The following is a 13,788-nucleotide window of genomic DNA, read 5'->3' as shown; positions in this document are numbered from 1 at the left end:
TTAGATTTTTGAAATATACTTGATGAAAGTTTGGTTGATTCTGATTTTTGTACAATTTGGTAGGTGTGAAGAAAACAATTTTTAAGTGTTAAAGTGGTGGTTAAACCAATCACAGGGTGCATTGTAGAGGGAGGAAATGGATAGAGGGAGGAAGTAGAAGGTAGAGGGAGGAAGGCTGGGCTAACGGTAAGGATGTTCAGGTACTCGGAAAAAATTCTAATTTTTAGGGACTGGTTTACAATCTGACGGTTAAGTACGGTATCCTGCTTAAAAATTATGGTTCCCTAAAACGATTTGGGTTTTTCCCTGACGTCACGTACAGTTGTAAATGGTTTAGGTTTATATACACTATAAAGACACTACATGCCGCCCGCCTTGAACGATTGCGTTCAATAAACAATATATACATTTAAGCTAATATAAAATTGTTGAAATACAAAGTTCCATACTATACAATACATATATGAATACTAACGGACTATGGCTAATAACTAAATTGTATAACTTAGCGAATTATGTACAATGAACTTATTAGATAGGATTAACGTTATTTACATATGTTACATTAGTTGATTATTACGTCAAACTTGAATGTTCATCGATATAGTTACAGAAGTATGAGTTAATATATCTCTGGGTTGATTTTTATACATTGGTTAATTATTACTGGGTGGAGTAACCGGATTATCTACATCGACGGGTAGTGGACAAATGTTCCGTACGCTGCGCTTGTAGATGCCTTGATTGGTCCTCACAGTCACCACACGAATCACACCATCATCTCCGGGATGGATCTCAATGATGCGGCCAAGGTTCCACCGTAGTGGTGGTAGGTTTTCATCTTTCAACAATACCAAAGTGCCCAGCTTCAAAGAGCTTGGTACATTGTTGCGCCATTTTGTGCGGATGTTGAGCTCGTTGAGATACTCCTTATGCCATCTTGCCCAGAAGTGCTGTTTAATTCGCTGGATGTGCTGCCAAACTGATAACCGGTTAGTAGGAACATCGGTAAGATCGTGTTCTGGTAAGCTCGTCAATGACTCACCTATTAGGAAATGGGCTGGAGTAAGGGCATTTAAATCATTTGGATCTGGGGATAAAGGAGTTAACGGACGGGAATTTAAGATTGCTTCAATTTCGATAATGTAGGTATTTAATTCCTCGAATGTAAACAGGGCATCGCCTACTGTTCGATAGAAGTGGTGTTTAAACGACTTCACTGCCGCTTCCCATAAACCTCCAAAATGTGGAGATCGTGGAGGGGTGAATCGCCAAACAATGCCTTTATTTGACAATTGTTGAATAACTGTTTGTTTATGTGTTTCTGAATCTAAAAGCTTTTGAAGATCATCCAACAATCGTTTAGCGCCTACGAAATTAGTCGCATTATCGGTATAAATAGTTTGAGCATAACCGCGCCTAGCAAAGAATCGTTTTAAACTTGCCATAAACGCCTCGGTTGACAGGTCGCAGACAAGTTCTAAATGCACCGCTTTTGTAACGAAGCAAATGAACACGGCTACGTACACCTTTAATTTTTTTGTGTTACGGAAACGTTTCTCCTTAATGAAGAAAGGTCCGCAATAATCGATACCGACTACCTGAAATGGTCGATTTTCAGTGACTCGACTTTTGGGTAAATTACCCATACAATATTCCGGTAAGTCAGAAGGTTTGATTTTAAAACAACGAATACATTTCCGTACAATAAATCGGACTGTGTTTTTTCCATCTACGAGCCAATACCTTTGTCGTATTGCGTTAAGAGTTCCCAATATACCCGCATGAAGCTGATTATTATGTTCGTTACGTACTACTAGATGTGTGATATGACTCGATTTTGGTAATAGTATCGGATGCTTTTGTCCGTATGATAATTTAGATTTTTGGAGCCGACCACCTACGCGTATTATTCCATCGCGATCTATAAACGGAGATAGAGCCAAAATCTTACTCGATCTGGAAACATGGTTTTTTTGTTTTAATTCAGTCAACTCCTTTGCAAAATATTGTGCTTGCGTGCATTTAATAATTAAATTGTGAGCCTTTCGAATTTCATCCAGGGACAAAGGTCCAGTGATTTTTGTTTGTTGTGACGCGTTTGTAAAAAATCGCATACAATAGGCAATTACTCGTTGAAGTCGAATTATGGACGAAAACCGTTCAAAAATATTTGAAGTGTCTGGATAGCTAATTAAAGTAGTAACCGTGCGTCGCTCGGGTACGTCAACGGCAGGTATGTCGCTTATAGGCCACCGTGAATAATCTTCGGAAAGCCAGGTAGGACCCGATAACCATAAATGATTTTTAAGAAAATCTACTGGTAACTGACCTCGAGAAATATAGTCGGCTGGGTTATCTAGAGAATTGACATGCTTCCAATTATGGGATTCCGTTATATCTTGAATTTTTGCCACCCGATTAGCTACGAATGTTTTCAAAGTATGTGGAGGTGATTTAATCCAGTGTAAGGCGATTGTTGAATCACTCCAAAAATAACATGAACTAAAAGAAATCTTCAAAGCTGATTTTGTAGCGCGGAATAATTTACTTAATAACTCGGAGGCACATAATTCTAATCTAGGAAGCGAAGTTGTTTTAAGAGGAGCTACTCTTGATTTCGCAGCTACAAGACGGACAATAGTGTTTCCTTGAAAATCTGATGACCTTAAATAAATACATGCCCCATAAGCTATCTCGCTAGCATCACAGAAACCATGTATTTGGACATCGATTGCTTCTCTAATCAAAATCTCGCGAGGTACAGAAAATGAATTTAACTGAGGGAGTTGTTTGGTATACGTTATCCAGGCTGAATGTATGGTCAGTGGAACAAGATCGTCCCACCCAATACCACACTTCCATAATTGCTGCATAATAACCTTTGCCTTTATGATTACCGGCCCGAGTAACCCTAAAGGGTCAAAGAGTTGTGCTATTCTCGAAAGTATGTTTCGTTTGGTAATTGGATAGTCACTATCAATATTAGTCTTATAAGTTATAGTATCTACACGCGGTGTCCAAACTATACCTAAAGTACGTCGCGTTTCGTCACCGTCCAAATACAAACAATTATTAGATGATAGTTCTTTAAATGGTTCGATTAATGACTGCTCGTTTGTAGCCCATTGACGTAAATTAAAGCCACCTGAATTTAAAAGCTCGGTTATTTGATCTCTGAGTATTTCAGCTTCTTTTAACGTGTTAGCTCCGGTTAATAAGTCGTCGACATAGAAGTCATTTTTTATTGCATTTGCAGCTACAGGAAACTGCTCAGAATTGTCACTTGCTAATTGCTGTAATGCGCGTATTGCGAGAAATGGAGCACACGCGGTGCCATAGGTCACAGTGTCTAAACGATAGGTTTTTATCGCGTCCTTTGGATTTTTCCGCCAAAGTATTTTTTGAAATATCGCGTCTTCAGGATGTACCTTGATTTGCCTGTACATCTTTTCTACATCGGCGGTTAAAACATACGTATGTGATCGGAAACGCGTAATTAAAGAAAATATATCCTCCTGAATAGTAGGTCCAACCATAAGGGTATCGTTCAAAGAAATTCCGGTACTAGTTTTCGCGGAACCATCGAATACCACTCTAACTTTAGTAGTCAGACTGGTACTCTTGATGACCGCGTGATGCGGCAAATAATATCCGAGATTCGTTTCGGCTGTTTCAGTTATGTTAGTCATATGCCCTAACCTTTCATATTCTTCTAAAAAAGCTGAATACTGTTCACCTTATGTAGGATTAGAATGTAATTTACGTTCAAGCGTAAAAAATCGGTTTAAAGCCATAGCATGTGATTCGCCTAATTGCTGTCTTTTTTCATTAAATGGTAAACGGACTATATACCGGCCTGTAGAATCTCGATTGGTTGTTTGTGAAAATAGTGTTTCACAAGCACTTTCCTCGGAAGATACTGGCTTTTTCTGGTTATGCTCTTCAAGTTCCCAGAATTTCGCTATTTGCCCTTCTAATTGATTTGCTGCTAAAAAACACTTTGTAAACGGTTGACTATTATTATTTAATTTCACACCTCCCGATAAGACCCATCCTAATTCGGTTTTTTGTAATATGGCAGTCTGATTAGCTAAACGTATTTGTTCAGCGTGTAGAAGGCGATAAAATAGATATTCTCCCAACAGAGCATCGATTTCTGCGGGTTTATTAAAATCAGGATCTGCTAATTCGATTTCATTCGGTATCTCTAAACTATTCGCGTTCACTGGTCGCGACGGAAGACGATGGGTAATTACGGGTAACGTTAAAAAATTAGCTTCGCAAGAAAAATCAGTAACTTTCGATTTAATCTGCGCACAAATAGAATAATTACTTCGGTTTATTTGTCGACCTACACCGACTACTGGTATATTAGTTTTTAATTTCGGTAATTGTAGTGAATTTGCTAGTTTTTCAGTCATGAAATTAGACTGAGAACCGGGATCTAACAGAACACGACAATCATGTTCCTGATTGTTTTTACCTAAAATAGTTATACGAGCTGTAGACAAAAGGATTTCGGATGATCCGTATACAGTTAATGCCACCGATGGCGATGGGTTATTTGGATTTGATTTCGAATTTGGAATTTGCTCTACTGGAGTATCGTCTCCGAAATGGAGAAGAGTATGGTGCTTACCATTACATTTTTGGCAAGTGGACGCGTGACATTTAACTGTAGAGTGATTATCTCTTAAACAATTTATACAGAGATTAATAGATTTGACTGAATTAAATCTTTCTCGCGGAGTTTGTTTCAACAAAATAGGGCATTGATTTATATAGTGACCTTTTTTACATAAAGGACAAGAATTTGCGTTATGCGTAGTAACAAATGCATTGGCTCGAGATTTAAATTTATTACGCCCATCGATAGGTTTTTTATGCAATACCTCTCCGGTGTGTACAGGTAATTTAATCAGTTCGTCATCGCGTGAATATCGGTTTAGAAAAGACAAAAGGTCGTTAAAAGTTGGTCTGTCATCATCGTCAAGTGTTCGTTCCCATGAAGTACGGGTTTGCTTATCTAATTTTGCCGTAATGATATAAATTAGAAAATCATTGCAATCTGTGGTCGCCTTTAAACATTTTAAAGCATTAACGTGCATTTCCGCACCCTCTGCTATAGCGCGCAAGGATGACGGAGACTCTTTCGACATTTCAGGTAAATCGAATATAGCTCTAATGTGACTCTGAATTATTTTTCGCGGTTTGTTAAATCGTTTTTGAACTAAATCCCATGCAACTGTATAATTTTCTTCGGATGCGGTTAACGAATTTGTAACACTAGCAGCACTACCGGTTAGATAAGATTTTAACAAATGGAATTTGTGAATTGTAGGAATGGACTTATTGTCATGTACTAACGAGCGAAATGTGTCATAGAAACCTTGCCATTCGGCATAATTCCCATCAAATGGCTGAATATGAATTTTTGGTATAATTCCGCTTGTAGACGGTGTCAAAGAACCCGAGGAATCACTATTAACCGATACTTTGCTAGGTTCGCGAGTATTGAGTCGATGTAATGCACTATTTATGAAATCCGCACATTCATAATAAAGATTTTCAAATTCTTCATGAACAAGAGATTGTTCATCACTATCAGCTATCTCTTCTATTTGATTTTGAATTTTACAAAAACTATTATAATGATCTTCCAATTTTTGTTTACGAAGTTCAAGATACGGTATGTCTAAGTTTTCTACTTTCTTAGCTGAATTATTCAGGCGAGTTATTTGAGCCTTAACATTGGCTCTTTGTTTAAGAAGGGATTTTAATTCGACGGCCATGATATTATACGATAATTGAAGCAATGAAAAGGACTAATTCGGTGTAAAAAATAAGGAAGGTGAGTCGAAGCTTACGTGAACGATGATCTTGATCCCAAATGTTATCGATTGATGATCCAGAAAGGGAATGAGATGCTCCTGATGTAAGAGATCTGCTGCTTCCGCTACAATCCTGGATGCCACAAGGTGATCCGACGGGAGAAGAGGTGCTCCTAATGTGAAGGCTGTCCTGTCTCCGCTTCGCTTCCTTGGTTGATAGTTGCAGATCTCAGCTCCAAATCGCTGTATCCGGCTCGAAGGACCAAATTTGATGTGTCGTGCTCTTCGCAATATTTTTTGAAGGCAGCACGACTGTTGCACCCAATGTGACGGGTGAACTCGATGATTTACAAAAATGGGTTTAGAGAGATTGACAAATTATTTAGAGTGCTGAATGTATTTATTCAGCTTAGGTTTGTGTTAGATTTTTGAAATATACTTGATGAAAGTTTGGTTGATTCTGATTTTTGTACAATTTGGTAGGTGTGAAGAAAACAATTTTTAAGTGTTAAAGTGGTGGTTAAACCAATCACAGGGTGCATTGTAGAGGGAGGAAATGGATAGAGGGAGGAAGTAGAAGGTAGAGGGAGGAAGGCTGGGCTAACGGTAAGGATGTTCAGGTACTCGGAAAAAATTCTAATTTTTAGGGACTGGTTTACAATCTGACGGTTAAGTACGGTATCCTGCTTAAAAATTATGGTTCCCTAAAACGATTTGGGTTTTTCCCTGACGTCACGTACAGTTGTAAATGGTTTAGGTTTATATACACTATAAAGACACTACAACAATCATACAATCACAATCATACAATCACAATCATACAATTACTATCACACAATCACAATCATTCAATCACAATCATACAATCACAATCTCACAATCACAATCTCACAATCACGATCATACAATCGCAATCATACAATCACAATCATACAGAAACAATCATACAACCTTAATTATACAACCACAATCATACGATCACAATCATACAATCACAATCATACAATCACAATCATACAATCACAATCATACAATCGCAATGAAAGAATCACAATCATACAATCACAATCATACAACCACAATCATACAATCACAATCATACAATCACAATCATACAATCACAATCATGCAATCACAATCATACAATCACAATCATACAATCACAATCATACAATCACAATCATACAATCGCAATCATACAATCACAATCATACAGAAACAATCAGACAACCTTAATTATACAACCACAATCATACGATCACAATCATACAATCACAATCATACAATCACAATCATACAATCACAATCATACAATCGCAATGAAAGAATCACAATCATACAATCACAATCATACAACCATAATCATACAATCACAATCATACAATCACAATCATACAATCACAATCATTCAATCACAATCATACAATCACAATCTCACAATCACAATCTCACAATCACAATCTCACAATCACATACAACCGCAATCATACAATCACAATCATACAGAAATAATCATACAACCTTAATTATACAACCACAATCAAACGATCACAATCATACAATCACAATCATACAATCACAATCATACAATCACAATCATATAATCGCAATGGAAGAATCACAATCATACAATCACAATCATACAATCACAATCATACAATCACAATCATACAATCAGAATCATACAATAACAATCATACAATCAGAATGAAACAATCACAATCATAGAATCACAATCATACAATCGCAATCAAACAGTCACAATCATACAATCACAATCATACAATCACAATCATACAATTAAAATCATACAATCACTATTATACAATCATAATCATACAATCGCAATCATACAATCACAATCATACAGAAACAATCATACAATCACTATCATACAATCACAATCATACAATCACAATCATACAATCACAATCATACAATCACAATCATACAATCGCAATGAAAGAATCACAATCATACAATCACAATCATACAACCACAATCATACCATCACAATCATACAATCACAATCTCACAATCACGATCATACAATCACCATCATACAATCAAAATCATACAATCACAATCTCACAATCACGATCACACAATCACAGTCATACAATCACAATCATTCAATCATAATCATACAATCGCAATCATACAATCACAATCATACAATCACTATCATACAATCACTATCATACAATCACAATCATACAATCACAATCACACAATCGCAATCATACAATCACAATCATACAATCACAATCATACAATCACAATCATACAATCACTATCATGCAATCACAATCATACAATCATAATCATACAATCACAATCATACAATCACAATCATACAATCACAATCATACAATCACAATCATACAATCACAATCATACAATCGCAATGAAAGAATCACAATCATACGATCACAATCATACAATCACAATCATACAATCACAATCATACAATCACAATCATACAATCGCAATCATACTATCACAATCATACAATTACTATCATACAATCACAATCATACAATCACAATCATACAACCACAATCTCACAATCACGATCATACAATCACGATCATACAATCACAATCTCACAATCACAATCACACAATCACAATCATACAATCCCAATCATACAATCACAATCATACAATCACAATCATACAATCACAGTCATACAATCACATTCATACAATTACAATCATGCAATCACAATCATACAATTACAATCATACAATCACAATCATACAATCACAATCATACAATCGCAATCAAAGATTCACAATCATACGATCACAATCATACAATCACAATCATACAATCACAATCATACAACCGCAATCATACAATCACAATCATACAGAAATAATCATACAACCTTAATTATACAACCACAATCATACGATCACAATCATACAATCACAATCATACAATCACAATCATACAATCACAATCATACAATCGCAATGAAAGAATCACAATCATACAATCACAATCATGCAATCACAATCATACAATCACAATCATACAATCACAATCATACAATCAGAATCATACAATAACAATCATACAATCAGAATCAAACAATCACAATCATAGAATCACAATCATACGATCACAATCATACAATCACAATCATACAATCACAATCATACAATTACTATCACACAATCACAATCATTCAATCACAATCATACAATCACAATCTCACAATCACAATCTCACAATCACGATCATACAACCGCAATCATACAATCACAATCATACAGAAACAATCATACAACCTTAATTATACAACCACAATCATACGATCACAATCATACAATCACAATCATACAATCACAATCATACAATCACAATCATACAATCACAATCATACAATCACAATCATACAATCGCAATGAAAGAATCACAATCATACAACCACAATCATACAATCACAATCATACAATCACAATCATACAATCACAATCATGCAATCACAATCATACAATCACAATCATACAATCACAATCATACAATCACAATCATACGATCACAATCATACAATCACAATCATACAATCACAATCATACAATCGCAATCATACTATCACAATCATACAATTACTATCATACAATCACAATCATACAATCACAATCATACAATCACAGTCATACAATCACAATCATACATTTACAATCATGGAATCACAATCATGCAATCACAATCATGCAATCACAATCATACAATCACAATCATACAATCACAATCATACAATCACAATCATACAGAAACAATCATACAATCACTATCATACAATCACAATCATACAATCACGATCATACAATCAAATCTCACAATTACAATCATACAATCACAATCATACAATCACAATCATACAATTACAATCATACAATCACAATCATACAATCACAATCATACGATCACAATCATACGATCACAATTATACGATCACAATCATACGATCACAATCATACAATCACTATCATACAATCACAATCATACAATCACAATCATACAATCACAATCATACAATCACAATCATACAATCACAATCATACAATCACAATCATACAATCACAATCATACAATCACAATCATACAATCACAATCATACAATCACAATCATACAATCACAATCATACAATTACTATCATACAATCACAATCATTCAATCACAATCATACAATCACAATCTCACAATCACGATCATACAATCACGATCATACAATCAAATCTCGCAATCACAATCACACAATCACAATCATACAATCACAATTATACAATCATAATCATACAACCGCAATCATACAATCACAATCATACAGAAATAATCATACAACCTTAATTATACAACCACAATCATACGATCACAATCATACAATCACAATCATACAATCACAATCATACAATCACAATCATACAATCGCAATGGAAGAATCACAATCATACAATCACAATGGAAGAATCACAATCATACAATCACAATCATACAATCACAATCATACAATCACAATCATACAATCACAATCATACAATCAGAATCATACAATAACAATCATACAATCACAATCATACAATCACTATCACACAATCACAATCATTCAATCACAATCATACAATCACAATCTCACAATCACAATCTCACAATCACGATCATACAATCGCAATCATACAATCACAATCATACAGAAACAATCATACAACCTTAATTATACAACCACAATCATACGATCACAATCATACAATCACAATCATACAATCACAATCATACAATCACAATCATACAATCACAATCATACAATCGCAATGAAAGAATCACAATCATACAATCACAATCATACAATCACAATCATACAATCACAATCATACAATCACAATCATACAATCACAATCATGCAATCACAATCATACAATCACAATCATACAATCACAATCATACAATCACAATCATACAATCGCAATCATACAATCACAATCATACAGAAACAATCAGACAACCTTAATTATACAACCACAATCATACGAACACAATCATACAATCACAATCATACAATCACAATCATACAATCACAATCATACAATCACAATCATACAATCACAGTCATACAATCACAATCATACAATCACAATCATACAATCACAATCATACAATCACAATCATACAATCACAATCAGGCAATCACGATCATACAACCACAATCATACAATCACAATCATACAATCACGATCATACAATCACCATCATACAATCAAAATCATACAATCACAATCTCACAATCACGATCACACAATCACAGTCATACAATCACAATCATTCAATCATAATCATACAATCGCAATCATACAATCACAATCATACAATCACTATCATACAATCACTATCATACAATCACAATCATACAATCACAATCACACAATCGCAATCATACAATCACAATCATACAATCACAATCATACAATCACAATCATACAATCACTATCATGCAATCACAATCATACAATCATAATCATACAATCACAATCATACAATCACAATCATACAATCACAATCATACAATCACAATCATACAATCACAATCATACAATCACAATCATACAATCGCAATGAAAGAATCACAATCATACGATCACAATCATACAATCACAATCATACAATCACAATCATACAATCGCAATCATACTATCACAATCATACAATTACTATCATACAATCACAATCATACAATCACAATCATACAACCACAATCTCACAATCACGATCATACAATCACGATCATACAATCACAATCTCACAATCACAATCACACAATCACAATCATACAATCCCAATCATACAATCACAATCATACAATCACAATCATACAATCACAGTCATACAATCACATTCCTACAATTACAATCATGCAATCACAATCATACAATCACAATCTTACAATCACAATCATACAATCACAATCATACAATCGCAATCAAAGATTCACAATCATACGATCACAATCATACAATCACAATCATACAATCACAATCATACAACCGCAATCATACAATCACAATCATACAGAAATAATCTTACAACCTTAATTATAAAACCACAATCATACGATCACAATCATACAATCAGAATCATACAATCACAATCATACAATCACAATCATACAATCGCAATGAAAGAATCACAATCATACAATCACAATCATACAATCACAATCATACAATCACAATCATACAATCACAATCATACAATCAGAATCATACAATAACAATCATATAATCAGAATCAAACAATCACAATCATAGAATCACAATCATACGATCACAATCATACAATCACAATCATACAATCACAATCATACAATTACTATCACACAATCACAATCATTCAATCACAATCATACAATCACAATCTCACAATCACAATCTCACAATCACGATCATACAACCGCAATCATACAATCACAATCATACAGAAACAATCATACAACCTTAATTATACAACCACAATCATACGATCACAATCATACAATCACAATCATACAATCACAATCATACAATCACAATCATACAATCGCAAAGAAAGAATCACAATCATACAACCACAATCATACAATCACAATCATACAATCACAATCATACAATCACAATCATGCAATCACAATCATACAATCACAATCATACAATCACAATCATACAATCACAATCATACGATCACAATCATACAATCACAATCATACAATCACAATCATACAATCGCAATCATACTATCACAATCATACAATTACTATCATACAATCACAATCATACAATCACAATCATACAATCACAGTCATAGAATCACAATCATACAATTACAATCATGGAATCACAATCATGCAATCACAATCATGCAATCACAATCATACAATCACAATCATACAATCACAATCATACAATCACAATCATACAGAAACAATCATACAATCACTATCATACAATCACAATCATACAATCACGATCATACAATCAAATCTCACAATTACAATCATACAATCACAATCATACAATCACAATCATACAATTACAATCATACAATCACAATCATACAATCACAATCATACGATCACAATCATACGATCACAATTATACGATCACAATCATACGATCACAATCATACAATCACTATCATACAATCACAACCATACAATCACAATCATACAATCACAATCATACAATCACAATCATACAATCACAATCATACAATCACAATCATACAATCACAATCATACAATCACAATCAAACAATCACAATCATACAATCACAATCATACAATCACAATCATACAATCACAATCATACAATCACAATCATACAATCACAATCATGCAATCACAATCATACAATCACAATCATACAATCGCAATCAAAGATTCACAATCATACGATCACAATCATACAATCTCAATCATACAATCACAATCATACAATCACAATCATACAATCGCAATCATACAATCACAATCTCACAATCACGATCATACAATCACAATCATACAATTACTATCATACAATCACAATCATACAATCACAATCATGCAATCACAATCATACAATTACTATCACACAATCACAATCATTCAATCACAATCATACAATCACAATCTCACAATCACAATCTCACAATCACAATCTCACAATCACATACAACCGCAATCATACAATCACAATCATACAGAAATAATCATACAACCTTAATTATACAACCACAATCATACGATCACAATCATACAATCACAATCATACAATCACAATCATACAATCACAATCATACAATCGCAATGGAAGAATCACAATCATACAATCACAATCATACAATCACAATCATACAATCACAATCATACAATCAGAATCATACAATAACAATCATACAATCAGAATGAAACAATCACAATCATAGAAT

General features: G+C 34.1%; 2 protein-coding genes across 2 annotated transcripts; both read right to left on the bottom strand.

The window, feature by feature from the left end:
- Positions 1-656: 656 nt before the first annotated feature.
- On the bottom strand, positions 657-3,692 carry LOC143266117 (uncharacterized). Its single transcript, XM_076541753.1, has one exon. The coding sequence runs from the start codon at positions 3,690-3,692 to the stop codon at positions 657-659; it is 3,036 nt and encodes a 1,011-aa protein (XP_076397868.1).
- A 48-nt stretch (positions 3,693-3,740) lies between these two features.
- On the bottom strand, positions 3,741-5,795 carry LOC143266118 (uncharacterized). Its single transcript, XM_076541754.1, has one exon. The coding sequence runs from the start codon at positions 5,793-5,795 to the stop codon at positions 3,741-3,743; it is 2,055 nt and encodes a 684-aa protein (XP_076397869.1).
- Between the last annotated feature and the right edge of the window lie 7,993 nt (positions 5,796-13,788).

Source organism: Megachile rotundata, unplaced genomic scaffold (genome assembly GCF_050947335.1).
Source record: "Megachile rotundata isolate GNS110a unplaced genomic scaffold, iyMegRotu1 scaffold0019, whole genome shotgun sequence".
NCBI classification, from domain to species: Eukaryota; Metazoa; Arthropoda; class Insecta; order Hymenoptera; family Megachilidae; genus Megachile; species Megachile rotundata.
This window is presented reverse-complemented; position numbering and strand designations above follow the sequence as displayed.

Excerpts from the sequence above, each read along its gene's own strand:
- LOC143266117 (XM_076541753.1), bottom strand. The coding sequence starts at position 3,692 with ATGACTAACATAACTGAAACAGCCGAAACGAATCTCGGATATTATTTG.
- LOC143266118 (XM_076541754.1), bottom strand. The coding sequence starts at position 5,795 with ATGGCCGTCGAATTAAAATCCCTTCTTAAACAAAGAGCCAATGTTAAG.